At 53.3% G+C, this 17,683-nt stretch overlaps 3 protein-coding genes across 3 annotated transcripts; all 3 read right to left on the minus strand.

The window, feature by feature from the left end:
- Positions 1–1,373: 1,373 nt before the first annotated feature.
- B0H65DRAFT_451005 (uncharacterized protein) lies at positions 1,374–5,459 on the minus strand. The gene is made up of 2 exons (XM_062826031.1): positions 2,008–5,459; positions 1,374–1,901 (listed from the first exon to the last, which is right to left on the minus strand). Exons 1-2 carry the CDS (start codon positions 5,045–5,047, stop codon positions 1,669–1,671), a joined length of 3,273 nt encoding a protein of 1,090 aa, XP_062686544.1. The 5' UTR covers positions 5,048–5,459; the 3' UTR covers positions 1,374–1,668.
- A 4,481-nt stretch (positions 5,460–9,940) lies between these two features.
- Positions 9,941–11,984, minus strand: B0H65DRAFT_38674 (peptidase C1B, bleomycin hydrolase). Its single transcript, XM_062823715.1, has 2 exons — positions 11,493–11,984; positions 9,941–11,431 (listed from the first exon to the last, which is right to left on the minus strand). The coding sequence occupies exons 1-2, from the start codon at positions 11,690–11,692 to the stop codon at positions 10,123–10,125; spliced, it is 1,509 nt and encodes a 502-aa protein (XP_062686545.1). The 5' UTR covers positions 11,693–11,984; the 3' UTR covers positions 9,941–10,122.
- A 719-nt stretch (positions 11,985–12,703) lies between these two features.
- B0H65DRAFT_416622 (uncharacterized protein) lies at positions 12,704–15,134 on the minus strand (the record flags this gene model as incomplete). The annotated part of the gene is made up of 4 exons (XM_062824047.1): positions 12,704–13,212; positions 13,265–13,661; positions 14,487–14,633; positions 14,862–15,134. Coding segments are annotated over 4 exons (1,326 nt in total), but the record flags the coding sequence as incomplete, so codon positions are not given.
- Between the last annotated feature and the right edge of the window lie 2,549 nt (positions 15,135–17,683).

Raw genomic sequence — 17,683 nt, forward strand, 5'->3', positions numbered from 1 at the left:
CTTGTTTCTCTTCGGAGTTTCTGTCGCTTTACTGTCTGTCATGGCCCCGGAGCAGCACGCTCCAATGCTCCATAGGTCATTTGCGACGACGAGACGTGAGGATTTTGGAGGTGATGGAAGACAAAAGACAAAAAAAAAAGATGCATCGATGCAATGCACTGGGGCTTCGCGCAGCCTGCAGCCCGGGCGCCCCTCCGATGACGCCTTGGCATTTCTTGGAAGTAAGTGGCGCAATGGAACTTTCTCACCTGCCACCATCAATTGCCATCAACTGAATGGAAGGAAGGTGAAGCCGCGCGCGCCCAGGCGCCCAGAGACGCCTTCCCAGGCTCGTCGGCGCGCCCGCCTAGCTATCCCTGCCCCTCCATTACAGGGAACTAGCGGGTGATGACGTTTGTCTTTCTGAGGCGATCACAGGCTGTTGAACGGGGTGACTCTTGACTACACGTGGATGGGCATGGCCCTTTGTTTTGCTGGGTCTCTCCCATTCAGTCACCTTATAAGATATGTATGGCTGGCTGAGTTTAAGATAGGTAAGGGGGGATTGCGCGTCCAACATTTTCTGATGCTGCCGAGAGAGACGGTGCATGGGATGCGGTAGGGCGGAGCAGTAGTACAATATCAGAGGTAGAGTACCTCTGGAAAGTGCTGGTTTTGAGCATCATGTCTACAAAGAGATAATGTTCAGTGTCATGGGTTTGCGGTTTGTCGACATTTTGAAACAAAGGCATCGTGGATTTGTAACTTGATTACCTCATGAGCAAGCAGCTTTGCTGTCGAGGCCCGTAGCGGGATGCGGACAGCCGAAGAAGAGGCAGCAAAAGGTTTCGGACCGCAAATGCTAGCTGGCTAGACTCAAAATGCTCCCTGGCTAGACTAAACCCACTTTTTTTTTGGGGTGTGCAGCCATAGGTACCTCTACCAGCCGCGCAAAAACTTCACGAGACACATCACATCGGTAGTTGCGAAGAAGTGAAGCTGTTGATATTGGTATCGTATATACTAGTCCGGTTGTTGTACGTTAGGTGAAGCCCTCCGCCAACCGTGTAAGTACTGGGGAAGGTGCGGGAGGATGTTGGAAATTTGCCCTTTACGCCTATAGACGCCCTCCTGCTCAGCTTACTAAAAGTACCTGGCACTAGGGGGAGTTCCATGGCAATAGAGACAATGACAATGACATTGACATCGACAATGACATTGACATCGACAATGACATTGACATCGATAACGACATTGACATCGACAACGACATTGACAACGATTGCGACGGAGTGACAACGACGGAGATGGTGATAGCTTCGAATGCATTTGGCTGGCGATATGGTAAGGTTGATGAGCGCGGTCGGGAGCCAGAGATTGGCTGCACAACCCAAAAAAGTGGGTTTAGTCTAGCCAGGGAGCATTTTGAGTCTAGCCAGCTAGCCTTTTCGGTTTCGGACAGAACATAGCAGCAAGCTTCAGCCACTTCACATACATATTTCCGTACATCTAATGATCCAAAAATCGTCATGCCATCGATCAAAAGTCCGCCAGCTTTTCCTTTCTCATACAAAAAGGCCATATGCAGAATCATATCATCAACTCTAGTGCTCATATCTCGTTAATCGTCTCCAAAACACTTCCTTTTCGATATCCTCTATATGGCCTCACCAACCAGATGTCCAAAATTTAGTCCCGGCGGTGCGACCTCGACGGTTGCCTCGCGTCATACAAGGCATCTTGTTCATCCGTCGCGCGATGGCGTCTGTACTCTCTCCTATCGTCTTCAAGCTCGTCTTTGTCCTTTCGGTGGTGACGCCGGCGCTTGCTTTCTTCCTCATCTCTATCATACGACCCGTTTCTCTCATGGTGAACCAGCGCCTTGCCATTCTGCTCATCTTCGTACTCCTTTCTTCGTTTCTCTGTAAGAAGAGGGTTGTCAGCATTTCTTGTGTCTCTTGACTTGCTAAAAGGAAGATGAAGAGTGAAAGAATCGAGTCTGGAGACTAGGGAAATGAAGTAACCCACCTCTCAACTGAGCAGTAATGTCGGCGTACTTCTGGATATCCGCCTTGTCCAAGACCCGAAGAACAATGACAAAGTCATCTCGGACCTCGAATCGCTCCTTGCCTAGAGTTAGAGCCTCGGGGTTGACCAGCTTCCTGTTGATCTTGGTCCATTTGGCACCCTGAGGTACGCTTTGTTTGGTCTTGTCGTCCTTGTGAGGAGAAACTCCCTCCCGGACAGTGTTGGGATGTTCTGGAAATTGTGCCTTTGGTTGTTTGAGAATGCCTTTGATGGGCTTCTTCTCTTCCTTCTCTCTCGGAGGAGACACGACGCGAACTTGCTTCTGCCCGTGAGGAACCAGTTCACGTCCTCTACTCTCGTCCTCTTCATTCCCGGCCATTGCTGTGTTATCGGCTTCAGTGCTGGGTTTAGAATCTTCCTCAACGGGCGATGGCTTCCGCTCAGGCGAGTGCTCCTTAGGGGTACGATCACCCTCGCTGGCATTTTCCTTGGCCTCTTGTGCAGCCAACTCGGCCTTGAGCTCCTCCAGCCCGGCAGTGTCATTAGGATCAAAAGTAGACGAGGGACGTGGTCGGGGGTGTGTCTCATCATCCTTGTCATCACGTTCTCTGGAGTGTTCTCTGGAGTGTTCCCTGGAGTGTTCTCGTGGTGGCGAGGAGGCAGGCTCCCCGTTGAGTTTCGCCTCTGTGTCACGTCTATGGCGGCCTCGGCTTTCAGCATCTGTTTCGTCGCCAGTCTCCCTTTCGTCTCTTTCGCTGGGGAACCCGCCGGGTAGGTCGACCATCTGGAAGCTCTCGTGGCTTCTCCGATAGTCATCGCGGCCAGCTTTGACGCGCGGCTCAGAATCATCGACCCTTCGGTCATCGTAATGGTCTTCTTCACGACTAGGCCGAGTCCGAGGCTCGGGATTGTCGGCCTCCCTTCGGCGTTCGTAATGTTCTTCATCGCGGCTGTCTCGTTTGTGGCTGTCGCGAGGATCGACACTGCTGTGGTCATAGTCTCGATCTCTATGACTGTCTCGTGGATGGGGCTCAGAGTCGTCGATTCTCCGTCGCTCATGATCCTCATCTCTGTGGGCAGTCCGTGTATGAGGTTCGAGATCATCCACTCTCCTACGGTCATAGTCTTCGTCTCTATGATCGTTTCGCTTGTGGGACTCAGGCTCATCGTCTCTCCTGCGATCATAGTCTTGGTCCTTATAATCAGCTCGTTTATGATGATCAAGGTCATCATCTCGCCTGCGATCATGGCCTTGATCCTTGTAATCGATTTGTTTGCGGTGTTCAAGGTCATCATCTCTCCTGCGATCAAAGTCCTCATCCCTGTGACCAGTTCGTGGGCGGGGTTCGTGGTCATCAGCTCTCCTCCGGTCATAGTCGTCATCGTTACAGCTCACCCGGGAGTATGTTTCAGGAACATCACTCCTCCGACGATCATAGTCGTCATCCTTGGGGGGAAGTCGGCGGGGCTCAGGATCATCAACCCTCCTACGCTCATAATCCTCAGCATGACGGCTGGTCCTGGGGTGCGGATCAGGATCACGGCGCTCATAGTCTTCGTCATAACGTCGTCTCGGAGACTCAATATCCCTATCACCTCTACCGTCCCTGCCGTTGATAGCTGACGCCACAGTCATTGCGGTTGCAGCTGAGATGTCGTTGACGGGGACATGCTTGTCGCGCCTGGCTTCCCGGTCGTCAACTGGAAGATACTCTCGAGTTGGAGGTAGCTTATGATAGTCTCGTCGGTCACGGTCGTCGTGGTTCCTATGTCTGACAACCTCCAAGTCCTCGTCTGACCTCCTTCTGGGCTCACGTGGGTCCCGCCGTTCGTCATAATATTGTTTCTCACGGGGTGATCTTTGTCGCTCTTCATGGTCCTTCGCAGCAGGTCGGATGCCGAATCCGCGCTGTGAGACATCATCAACTTTGTAGTAGCCGTCATCCCGAGCTCGGTAATACTCATCAGGGTGGGCCGATCGGCTTGGCGTTTCCTGAATGAGGGAAATTGGGCGCGGACGAGAGGCAGCTCGGCGCGAAGTGCGCTTTGTTGTTGCCGAAGACCCTGGCGGTAGCGGAGAGTCAAGAAGCGCAGGAGGTCGGCGCACCGCCGTATCAGAAAGAACCTCCGAAGGTGCGGGACGAACGCTATTATGGTCATACAGTCCAGAAATAGCATCCCGGCCCGGTTTGTCATAACCGAAGGCACTCGGTGGTGGGTCGTAAAGCCGCTTGTCAATGGTATCGTATGGACGTCCTACATCAGATGAGACGCTGACTGCCGGTCGATAGTAGTGGTCGATGCTTTCACGCCGGCTCCTACGGGGATGATCGAGATCATAACGAGCCAATTCACCTGGCCTTGTGTACTCGACAAATGCTTCTTCGTCGTACCCAGGAGCGGCTCGAGGGGTGTTGGAATAGAGCACTGTTGGTCGTGACGCACGATACAGGTCGGCAGCTCTAGAACCATATAGCCTTTCATGTTCCATTCTTTCCCGGTCGGTGCGTTCCCTTAGACGTTGATATTCGGCATCATCCATGTTGGCGCTGAATGGGGCGCGCGCAACGCTTCGTGACCGGTTTATGGAGGAAGCAGGTTGTGTATAAAACTCATCGCTGGCCCGGTAGACAGGGCGTGATGGGCTCCCCGATCGTATGCTACTGGGAACTGGGGATTCGGGCGCATGCTTGATAACGGGGCGCTTAGAGGCTGCGTCGAGAGTGGCAGATCGGTGGCTTCTGGTGCCGTGGTCCTTCACGCTCATGCTCCGTGGAATGGGCTCCTTTCTGACCGCATAGCTACCGGAATCGATGGGAATGGTGCTTGGACGATAGTCGGCAGTGGCCGAAACAGGCGATCGGAGAGGGAGTGTCTCGTGAGTTGTAGGGAGAACTGGGATCTCGCCTCCGTATAGCGACTGGTATGTTCCAGCACCAGTTATGGGCATGGAGAGGCGTGCGGGATTGTACATTGTAGGGGACCGCCTCCCAACTGGGGGTGCTACCGATGGATATCTGTATCTGCCTTGGTCGGCCATTGCGACAACCGGCGCGTTCGAGCGAGGGATGAAAGACGAGGGACGATCAAGGATGGAATGTCGAAGATCGGTTGAAGATGGTGTTGAGTCGCGGGGACGGATGACTGGATAGATGAGTCAACAGGTGGGATGGAGGGCTCAGTGACAAATATGTTCTATACTCGGAACGCCCACGTGAGACAGTGACAATGTCTGAAGAAGGACGGGCGAGATACTCGAGCGCCAAGGTTGCCAGAGTCTCTGCAAGTAAAAGCTCGTGGCGGCGTTAGTTTCGGGAGTGTGCTGTTTCCCGTCTCAGGCACGTTGGACCAAGAGAGGAGAGAATCAGAGATGTAAGAAGAAAAACAGGTGGTGGTGGTGTGGTGTCGTAGAGGTTGTAGGCAGCGCTGCTGATGAGTGAGGGCAGGCGGGGCCCGAGACTCGAGGCGGGTGGATGGGCAATTGCGTATGGCGGGGTGTGTGCAGGGGGGTGCAGGATAGGTGCCAACCTAAGTTGTTGCCCGGCAGGCCAGGACGTGCCAGGGTGCGCAGTTGGAAACGCCGGGATCAGCTAATGAGAAAGTTGGGAAGACCTCGAGGGATGTCCATGGAACTCTTGTCCACAAAACCCGTGACTGCCCGTTCGCCTCAGACGGTTCGCCAGGGACCCGCGAGAGGATGCCTTTTCGACACGATTGGGCAGACAGACGAAGAGGCTAGTGAGGTGGAGGTTGAAACGGGCGGATATGTCCTCGGCCGAAGTTTTCCATCTATTTTGGTCTTTCTGACTTTGACACCTTTCCTAGGTCTAAAACAAGTTCACTGAACTCGGGCGAGCAATCAACCCTTGACCTTATCCAAAACATATAAATCCATGTACCGTCCAGGTGAGCCAGATGAGATCCACGGACAGACGGAGTACAGTCTTTGCTGTATACAGTAGCACTACCAATCCCAGTGCTTTCGAGTCTCGAGACCGGTGGCGTGTCGGCCTGGTTCGACCGTTACGAGTTGGCTAGACGAGACGCCCAACTTGTTTTCTCTTTTTACACTATATCTTCTTTTGTCTACTTTCTCGCTCACTAGAGCCGACTATTTACGGTCATCCAGGCAACCCATGTCAGGCCAACCTTGCTTCATTTCCCCCGGCGAGCACCCCACTCCCTCACAGCTTCGGCTGGTAGCAGGACCCTGGAATTCTTGTGTACCTGATGAGGCTACGGTGGCTACCTCGTACCGAGCCACCACTTTCTGCACCACATACTGCACATCACGGGTGAGGGGGATCTTGAGAGTGAGATGAGATTTGGATAGTGAAAGCCGATCGACCGCAGCTTTTCAAAGATGGGATTGTTCCCTCACGGAGCGTCTTACAGCGCCTGTACCCTGAGCTCCCCGTCGACCGAACTAAACGGTAAATGCAAGGCTCTTCGCCTACATTCCCGTGATGGCTTGACCGACATTCAACTTTTGGGGTTTGGGCTTCAACACCAATGCCCTAGCGCGTAGCTGTTCCTTGGAGTTCCTGGAAAGGTGGATTTTGGGTTTCAATTGAGGTGGGGATTCCCGCCGTCCCGTCTCCGGGGCGCCGGGGTGCCGGGCAGTGACATCGGATGAACCTCGTGTCGTCGAGATGGGATGGCAGGTTATCTCAGTGGACAATGGACCACTGGTTCGAGGAGTAACTTTCGCCCATCAGGCGAGATATTCCCTTCGTGCACTACCCTATGGATTTCTTCAAGTCTCCAGAATGCTATTCAACACAATATCCATGAAGCATCAAATAGAGGTTGAGGTTGCGGTTGCGGTTGGTGGTGATAGTGGTTAGTGATTGCTAGCAGGGATAAGGTGGCGGGGCCATGGCACTAACAAACAAGGATCCACTTTCTAGGCCGTCAAGGTGAAGAAACAGGAAAAATGACGTCCCAACCTCAGAAACCACCAACTGTCTTTTCAGCCTGCATCGTCAGCTGTCTTCACACTTGCTTCTCATCACACAACGCTTCGAGTCGGGCAAACACCAAATCCCCAGATTGCCAACTAAGTACAACTTGAATGGCCATTTCAAATCCCATTCATACTGAGACGAGACGTCGTCGCACCATGATGGCTTGCGCGCCACGACTTGAATCTCTCTACACTCTTCGTCCCTCCATCATCCAAACCATCATCCAAGGAAGTTCCCTGTGTTAACGGGTCATTTATACGTTGCCATTTCTCGAGTCCCGGTGAGTCGCGACATCAACTCTTTCGATTTTCTGAGCACGGCATAGTATACGAGCTTCTCTTCACGCACAATGTGGAGAGATAAAAGTCATTAACTTGCTCATCAACCTACCGTGAGCCTTGGATGACGGAGCGGTTACACCATAACCTCCATATATCAAGCTCTTTTTCGCCCCCGATTCTCCCTCCTTCACCTTGAGCCTGTTTGCACAACACCACCGTCACAGCCTCCTTTTCTTGGGGTTGGGCCTCCAAGAACTTCAGTTTCCCTTCCCTCCCGGGCGTTCATCTCATGCATCTGAGCAAGCGAGCAAGTTCAACGATGCCGATCATCTCAGAAACTTTAAAACTCTTCACAACCACATCTTATCCCACTACGGTGGGTACAAACATGAGTACACACTGAGGGCCCGGTCGTTCCCGTTTCCCATACCGGTGCTCCCGCGAGTGGACACTGCAGAAGCGGTTTCAGGTTTTCTCGAACGGATGTCAGTCATTTGCGCGAGGCATTGGGCAGCCATCCATTTAAACCCAACCACACCATGATCCCCAATAGCCTCGACCAGGCACTTGCTCGGAATAAAGAAGGATTGATTCAAACAGCCGGCAACCGGGCCCATCATGCACATTTTCCACAAAGTATCCCGAGTGGGGTAACACATGCATTCGTTCCGGCCATGTTCTGCTCTTCAGGCACGCGACATATACCAAAGCGACGCTTGAGTTGAGATGAGCCAATATCACGGTTTGCATGGTTGTTGACTTGATTCTTGGATTATATCCCAAGAATCACATCCTGGTGGTCATCCGTAATCGCATGCCTTGCAACTTGGCCTTAAGTCTATCACACGTAATTTAGTCTTTCATACTGAAGGCTGATTAGTTGCGCCATGCCAGAATACACTTATACGGCTTGAGGCTGAGACATGACTAGCTATCAGGACCCTTACGCTCTGCAAATTCGGCTACTTGCCATCATCTAGGATCCCTGAGTGATGATCTGGACGTCCAACGAGTGCCGTGTAACTCGGTTGTCAACAGTCAAAAGGCTTGTAAAGCCATACGTGTGATCACACAGAGATCAACATGCTGGGGTATCCTAGGAAAGAACATACTCTCTCTACACCAACCCGATTATCCCATGAAGAATGCACTCGTGTCTCCTATGAGTCTTCTCATTGACTTGACAAGAGATGAGATCTTCCTTTTACGAGGTTGCGCAAGATAAGTTCCCACCTGTCTGTAGCTACCCAGGTCGGGTGCCGAGCAAGGCAGTCATCGAATCTTTGAGCCTGGACTCTAAGCTGAGGCTTTACATGGGCAGTCTTCGTTGCCTGGACAGGGTGTGGACCAACTTAAACTGCTCGGAAAACGCGTACGGATAGAAACAACGAATAAAGACATCGGTTGTTCATCGAGCCTTACAATTCATTAAGAGTACTGGGCGACACAACCTCACAGGATGATCATCATACGCCCAGTCAAGGAGGGAAAGCCATATACCAAACTCTATCTTCAATCTATTTTAGCAATCATCTGCATGGAACGGTGAGGAAGTGTTCAAGAAGAAGAACACAGAGAAAACAAGCTTTCCATCCGCTCGGTCATCATCTGAGACTAGTGTCCAAGCAGCGATTCAGATCACCATGATCTGTATCTGCAAACAACCTGTCGTGCACTTCACTCTTTCGGAGACGGCCGAGAAATTCTTTAGAACGTTAACCGCCTATCATAACGGGATATACCAGTGACAACGTCCTTAAACCTTTTGTCCAAGCAGCATGCCACAGTTGATCTGAGTGAGTTGGCACCACTCGTGATGGGTTGTTTGGTAGAGGTAAGTGAGGCTGATGATAAGAGGCACGGCTGCGGCGTGGTAACGACGATCTTCGTAAACCCATCTTGATGTTTGGTAAGTAGTTGTTTGATTTGAAAGTTGATCACTCTATAAGACTGGATACAAGCTTGCTCGTGGCACAAGAGCAGATTCGGGCATAGATACAAAGGATGTGATTGATATCCCGGGAGGAAGTAGCAAGGTACATTCCCTTATCTAAACCTCGAGAAAGTGAAAAGTAGAAAAGTTAGGAAAGAAGAAAATATAGCAAAAAAAACAACCACCCCTCGAACACACCACCTCTATCTACCACTACCCAAAGTAATTCAACCCGTTCATCCCGTTTACCTCACCTCCGAAGGAAGGTACAAAAAGATACAGCAAAAACCCAACAACCACTCATTAGACCGTTCACATGATGGTTTAACCGTCGAAATACCCTCCCCTCTTTTCCTCTCTTTATCTCTGATATATCATCTTCTTCCATCCCTACCGATGCCTGCAAGTCCTACATAGATAGTGGACGTGATATACCTACGATATGGAACTGCTCTTCGGGTTTACTTGAAATTTACATAAAAGAAAAAGAAACAGAAAAGCAAAAAGCTCGGCTGCCCAAGCCTGGAGTTGAACTCGAGGCCAGCTACATGCCTACGAAAACACCACGCGTTTTCTGGCTACCAGCACACCTACCACGTTGGCTACTGGGAGTTGTTGGAAGGTTTGACCTTGGGGCTTATATGGTCCCGGTGAAGATCCTGACATGGGATTGAAGGGAGGCAGGAGTAACTGAGTAGGTACTTTGCGAGAAAAGAAGGGTTCTACAAAGTTTCAAAAGAGATATGGAAACGAAACGAGACGAAACGAACTATGTTGCCACTGGAATTGTAAATGGTTGATATGTAGTCAATTTCACTACTCATCTGTCTCAGCAAATCCCAGCTTCAAGATCCATCAGTCATAACATTCATCAAACTCATCAAACCACCATAACATCACGTCCAGATCACCAGCAACTGACTAGAGGTAAAACTCAAGCCAAAGACCCCATAGGATCCCACAACGGCAACACCACCGGCTCCTGCCCCAACACATCCTTCACCTCCTTCCCCAAAAAATTCACATCCACCACCGCCTGATACACAAACTCATCCATCCACCCATCACTCATCACAAACCACCCTTCCTCTCCCACGCCCGTCCCCCACGAGTTCTGCACCCGCCACCTGACCGTCTTGTTTGTTTCCTCATCCACATGCACCGCCGTCAACACCATCGCATGCGTCATCAGACTCTCGCCCGTCCGCAGTCTACCCGCCTTATCAGCGCCCAACAACGACACGTTGAACCCGAGCTCGTAGTCGATCAAATCCAGATCCATGACCCCCGCTACGCGATCGCTGAACTTGCCCACGTCACTACCGAAAAATATGGGCAGTCCCGCCTTGAGCATGCTCACGCACGCCGACTTGAGGGTGGCCATGTCCACGTTGATGTACGTGATGTTGCGGCCGCCGACGACGTTGCCGAGGCGGTCGACTGTCATGAGCGTGAGGGGTGGGTGGCGTGGGTCGTGCACGAGGGAGACCATGCGGCTGATGGTGCTGGAGGTGATGCGGAATTGGGATGAGTAGATGTCCTGAGCGAAGGCTTTGGGGGTGGAGCGGACGGTGCGCGCTTTGCCGGTGCGGTCGACGAAGGACCAGGTGAATTCTTCGGTGGCGGAGGGAGGGGGGCCGAGGGTGAGGGTGAGGATTGCGTGGATTTCTTTCATCATCTTTGCTTTGATGCTGCTGAGGGGTTGTTGAGTTGCCGTGGCCGGGTTGGAGGAGGAGAGGAGCTTGCGCAAGACGAGGGCGTATTCGCGCAGCTTGGTGAAGATGATGCTGTTGATGACGCTGCTGGAGCTGGCATTGAAGGAATCGGGATACAGCGTCTGCGGGACGAGGCCGTATTTGTGGACGAGGTTGTAGACCATGTCCCACTGGCCGCCGTCGCTGAGGGGCTCGTGGAGGAGGCGTTGCACCAAGCGAGAATCGAGGTCTTGGTCGGCCGTGGAGATGATCTGCTCCAGGAACCAGTTGCTCTTCTCGAGCTTGTCCCAAAAGAAGAGGTAGGCTTGCGAGAGCTCGAATTGGTCCAGGTTGTACTTCTGCATCAGGGCGACGCGGAAGACGTTCGTGCTGGCGAAGAGCCAGCACCGCCCGCTTTGCCGCTGGTTGGTGATGGGACTACCTTCGAAGGGGATCTTGATGTTGAACACCTGCTGCTCTGCGATCTTGGCCGCGCGTGAGAGGAGGACATCACGAGGGTTGGCGGCGCTCAGGGCGGATAAGGCCAGTCTGGCGAGCGCAAGATGTCAGCAAGGGTGATGTCCGTTGAGGACGTCTCCGGGTATTCTACCTGTTCTTGGGGTCTTCCAAAAGTGTACTCTCCCATTTTGAGACGGTATCGAAGGAGAGACCTTCGGGGTTACGGCTTTTGGCGATGTTTGTTATCGTTTCCTTCTCAGCGGTGAGCTCATTCTCAACATGGACGTATTCATCGTCCGTGCTGATAACGGCCTTCTCCTCAAAGGGGATCTTGGACTGTGAAGCACCCATCGCGACTGCGGCTGATGATCTCTAGTGATACTGCTTACTTGGCGTGGACTGATGTGTTGTTCGAGTTCGGATTCCAGATTGTCACCATTGGACCTCAGCTTGAATGAATGATGCAGGATGGGAGATGAATGATCATGAGTGGTTCGGGATTCGACCTGTATTACAGTCATCCGGTGTTGGCACGGACTGAGTCCCTTGATGGCCCGAGGCCGCCCTTCCAAACGCGGGGGTGCGTGGAGAAGGAGGTCAAGGCTTCTCCTCATTGAGAAGGTGGTCGACTCGTGTTGTCGCATGCCGTGAGGGGCTGCTTATCAATGACCCGCGTACAAGTTGCAGCCGTACGGCGCAGCAATCTTTTTTCCCTTCCGAAGGAGCGAACCATTTGCTTTCCTGGTGGTTGCCTCGATCTGTCTGTCCTGTCCTTCAACACGATTCAGGATGAGATGACCGGAGACCGGGCTGACCGGGCACCTCCCAGCTTCATCCCCGGCTACAACCCACCATCAAGACTTTTGGCTCTCCCATTCGTTGACGCGTGTCGATAGTTCGACTTACAAAAGAAACAAGCAACGATTGGTTAGGATAATGATCGACCAAGCTTCTACCAATCAGAAGTCGAAGCCATCGCTAGTCTATGCACCATGTTAGTTTGACATCCCAAGCTAGGTGAAGCTGTGAACCAAGGTGTAAACTGACCTTCAGCAAAACCAGAATACAGTCACTTCAATCAATGGCCGTTCACAAACAATCAATTGGAACAAGACGACGTGAGTTTAAAGGTTGTATTACTGACGACTCCTTCCATTACACTTTTCATATACATGGATGGGGAGGTACCAATACATATTATCCAACCCATCTTCTAGACGCGCGTAAAAAAGCAGACCCAACATCAGAGAGACCATATCATAACATCCAAGCAGCCCTTATTAACCCAACCATTCTGTCGTGTGTGTCCGATTCCAGGAAGGGGGAAAGTCATATTATTGAACGGATGACGGAACCCCCGATTTAGAGGCGGGAACCGTGGACGACCTTCATGTCGACGGCCATCTCGCGACCGTGGTCGGAGACGACGAGGACACGGACGGAGCCGCGGCCAGACTCGAAAGCCTTCTGGAGGCGGTTCCAGAGGGAGCTCTGGTCGATGACGGGGAGGTTCTGCTTGACATCGCCAGTCTCGGTCATGGCGACGATGGAGCCATCCTGCATGTCGAGGACGCGGTACTGCTTGAAGACGGGGCCGAGCATGGTCTGGACGACGACGCTGGGGGCAGGGTTGGAGACGAAGCTGGACTCCTCGTGGAGCTGCTTGGTGAAGAGGTCGACACCGAGGTAACGGTGCTGGCCGGTGGCAGCGGAGGTGGAGATGCGGATGACCTGGCAAGGGCGGCCCTGGAGGATGAGGATGTCGCCGAGGCGGATGTGGTGGCAGGGGATGGTGACGGTCTGGGAAGCAGAGCCGGTGCCAGTGCCGGTGGTGGCACGGGGCTGAGCATCAGCCTCAGCGTGGCCGTGAGCTGTGTTGGAGGAAGACATGGTCAGCTTATTGCCCCAAGAGAGAAGACAGACAAGTCAAGCGTCTGAAGGAAGGATGAAGATGGATGATGGATGGGTACTTACAGTCCTCGTCGTAGAAAGCCATTTTGGAAGATGTGTTGTTGTTGGAAACTTTGACTAGAGAAAGTTCGTTTTCTTGGATGTCGACAGTGGACTCGCTGTAGAGGCTGGGTGCCTTCTTATGAGCCGGACGGTGGGTGGGGAAGTCGAGAGTAGTCTCGTCGACAACGATCTTCTCCTTGTAGGAAGTGGATCTAGGGGGTGCAGGGAGTGCAGGGAAGTCGACAGTAGTGCCGTCGACGTGGGTGGACTCCTTGTGGCTGGGACGGTAGCTAGCGACTTCGAGGGTGGAACCGACTGGGTGACCTTCGTTGTGGTAGGCGGGCTGGAACTTGGACCGGTATTGATGCTCAGCAATGTCGATAGCGCTGGCGCTGTCGGAGGATTGTTGATGATGAGAAGAGGAGTGGTGATGATGAGGCTTTTCGAAGGATGGTTCAGAAAAGTTGTGACCACTGGAGGAAATTGCTGGTTAGATATACGCGTAGAGGACAGTAGAGACGAGCAGAACATGAGAGGGCTTGAGAGGGCTGGGATCCGAAAAGGGGATTTGGTACAGTGTTTTTTCCGCTCCATCCCTTGATCGTAAGTGGACCATGGAGCTAATACAAAAAGGGGAATGTTTAGGAGGCTGGGGGGGTCTGCCGCGCCTGGAGGTAACCATGAGCGGTGAAGCAAAAAAGCAAGCAAGACCAGTTGGTTTACGAGCTCGGCAGCCCCTAGACCGCTCCAGCTGGCCATTTGCAACGCACTCGCGCGAGACCCAGCCGCTTCTGCCAGGGGTCTACCAGCTGGACTGGTTTGCAGCTCAATGTTACCGCCGCGGAAGCAGACACACGCCAGCAATCCCACCTGAGCCCTCCCCGGCCAAGAGCGGGTCCGGTTTCAAAACGGGGGCTGGAAGGAAAGTAACGGTGACGGGATGTGAAAACGCAGAAACGGATCTTGCACTAGAAAAAAAAAAAAACCGATCAACTCACCTGGTGTGCGAGTGCACATGAGTGTGCGAATGGTGCTCCTGAGGCTCCAGAGGATAGTGCGGCGCGTGGTGGTGGTCGTTGTGCTTGGGCTCGGGAACGATCACCGGACCAACGTGGGAGCCGTGGGAGCCGTGGGAGCCGTGGCCATGGCCATGGTCATGAGTGTGAGTATGGACATGCTCAGTCTTGTGCACCTCGACGACATCGTGGTGAGAAGAGTGGTGGGAGTGAGGACGATGGACGTGAGGGAGCTTGTCAGTGAGGTGGTCAATGGCGTGGTGCTTGTGGTCCTTGTGGTGTTCCTCGTCCTTGACCGAGTGAGCGCGGTGGACATGGGGGAGCTTGTCAGTGAGGTGGTCAATGAGATGGTGCTTGTGCTCCTTGTGCTCCTCCTCGTGGTGGTGGTGGTGGTGGCCCTCGTCCTTGTGAAGGTGAAGGTGAGGGATATGGGGCAGGTGAGGCTTGTGGGAGTGATGCGAGTGGTGAGAGTGGTGCGAGTGGGTGCTGGCAGGGCGATGGTGGTGATGCTCATGGTGGTGATGCTCCTTGTGGTGGTCTCCCTTGTGAACCTCCTCCTCAACGGTGATGTGGACCTCCTCCTCGACGATGCGATGCTCTACACGGGGAGGCTGAAGCTCATGGACAGCCGGAGGGACGGGAGCATGGTGGTGATCCTCATGGCCATGGTGAGCAGCAGCATGAGCCGGCTTGGTGACCTTGACCTCAACCTTCTCGTGAACGTGCGTATGAGTTTGAACGCCCTTTTCAGGTTCCCGGTACGTAGCCGGGAAGATGCTGAAAGGGACGGGGACACGGGCCTCAAAATCCAGTTTGGCGGTTTTCTACGGCGCAAGAGGCAGTCTTTCCTATCAACCTTTCGATATACGAAAGATTGATGAAAAGAATGTCTCTGGCTTCTCTATGAAAAGAAGTCGATTGACGTAGGTGAAGAAGGCGGTCACTGTGCGACCCGTCTTCTTGGACTCGGATTCAGTCGATTCCTCTGCGAAGAGGGTAGAGAAAAGGATGGGGATTCCGGAGTTGTTGTGGTTGGCTGTGACTGGTCGGATGCTGACTGGGGAAGATGGTAAGGAGAAGATCAAGACAGGCAAAGCTACCACGAGCAAGGCCGGTTCAAATAATGAGCGGAGCGTCCGTCTGGGGGAATTACGGGACCACCGTTACCGATTGTGGGAGGTGGTTGGCCCGGCCTTGTAGGGAGAATCACAAGCAAAACAGGGCGATACGGAGGGAGACGGAGGCTCGCTGGGCCCGCGTGGGCGTTGACGACGGCGATGTGCGTCTGATGTGTTGGGGAGAGTTTCTTGGGGAAATGGAGAGGGGGTCTAACACTCCAGAAGGGGGGGGGGTCCTCCAATGGGATCGCTGGCGAGCGGTGTGTGGCAGAGAGACTCGCTGGCGAGAGAGCTTCATCTTCTGCCAAAGCTGGGCAGAACTGCCCCTGGGGGATAAACCTCACTCAACCCCAGGCTTCAGCTGCGCGGATAGCGTGGATCTCATAACACAGGGAAGCCGCTGAATGGAATCATAACCATCTTACAGCACCCACTGACCCAGTATCAAGCCAGTGCAGGCTGCCAAAACAGAAGCCGAGCGGCCAGAAGAGTGGACGGTCAGACGGTGATGTCTGGGCAGTTGTAGGTACCGAAGGGTTGATAAAAGCTTTGGAGATGGGATGGGCAGGAGGAATTGTGGGATTTCCAGGTCCCGGCTGTGCGAATATCCACCATTTTTTCTCTCCTTTTTGCCCTTTCTGACGGGTTTGCGGTTCTGCCGTTCATCTGTTTACGCACATGTGGTGTGGGGAACAGCTTGTTTATCGAAAGCAAAAGGGGCTTAGTGCATCGCCAGGGGCCCGTATGATTGCTTCCTGATTCGTCTCTGTTTGCTCGGCCGCCCGGTCCCCTTCCCCAGCGAGTCCCCAGCGAGTCCCCAGCCCCCTCGCGAATCTCGTTTCTGGGATCGGCCAGCTACGGCCAGCGAGGCCTGAGACCCAATCGAGCTTAGGTCCAAGCTCCCAGACGACCACGATGGGAGCTCGAGGTGAGCTGAACATGAGCGGAGCAGGCAAGCACCACATCGCCTTCGATTCGATCAATCGTCGCGGCCGACCCATTCGATCGCCGAACATGACTTGTTGCCTCCTGCCAAGTCCCGTTTTCGCGTTCATATACCGCCAGTTCTGCCGAGGTTGTCGCTTGTTTTTTCAGCAGCTCCGCTGAAGCCATCATCGACTTGGCAGTCAACTAGCAGAGCTCGACTGCTAGGACCTGCTAGGTGAAACGCCAGGACAGGACCTGTTCCAGAGATTGTGCGACGGCTGTGTAGAGCCTGTAGACAGGTCCAGCCCTCAATAGTCGCCCAGAGGTCGTCATGGATAGGCAGATTGGATGCCAATGATGCTCCCATTCCTTTCCAATTTGTGACAGGCAACGGACCGGAGCAGTGGCTCGACTGGTCCACTGCTCAGCGCTGCATCTGCACGCCACTCATGTCGGTTGGTAAGCCCCCCCAGGTCAAGGAGGGGAGCGAGGGGGAGGAATGGAGAGTGAAGACATGGGAAAGGGCATGGCCGGGCCATCAGCCCCGGTGCGTATCGGCATCACGACAACAGGCCGCAAGGTCGGGCCAGCGCCATTCCATCATAACCATCACAGCACCATCACCACCAAACGAACAGAGAGACAGAGGGAGCCAGTCGGGGACCACAGAAAGATCTCGGGTTTGCTGCAACAGCTGCTGCAACACAAGGCGTGGTTCAGCTCCTTGATAGGTGGCTGGGAAATTATGAGCGGTTTCGAACCCTTCAGCGACCACCCTCGGCTGCAGCAGCGACCTGCAGTAGAGCTGCAGGCTAGAAGCCGAAAAACCTGAATGGTGGATCAATGGAAGCTGTGGGTATCAGTTGGCGTTTCCGACAAAGTCTCGATCCCTTTCCCAGCCTCTTTTTTGTTCCATGAGAATGTTTCCAGTGTTGCCCTCTGCGGTTATTGTCGCGTAGGGAAAAGCACGTGAGGTAACCATGGGACGTTTCCATTGGGCTGTTTAAGAGGTTCAGCCCTCCATGAACCGCTAGGTTTTTTTTTATTTGGATAGCCGCCTACCCAGACGCTCAAGCCAGTGGCAGGCCGATGAGTAACGGGAAACGGCATCGCCGCGTTGTCGGTCTCGTGGAGTCGTCGCAGTTTTACCTAGTCGCGGCGTTCTGTTCCACCAACGTGTTCACTGTCTGACAAATGGCGTCGTGAACGTGGAAAGTTCGCAAGCTGTCAACAACAGGCGATACATTTTACAACCGGGCTTTTGACTGCCTGTAAGACTGCCTGTAAAATGAGACTGGTCGATCGATTTGCTTCCACTGGTGTCTAGT

Source organism: Neurospora tetraspora, assembly GCF_033439725.1.
Source record: "Neurospora tetraspora strain CBS 560.94 chromosome Unknown B0H65scaffold_1, whole genome shotgun sequence".
Classification (NCBI taxonomy): Eukaryota; Fungi; Ascomycota; class Sordariomycetes; order Sordariales; family Sordariaceae; genus Neurospora; species Neurospora tetraspora.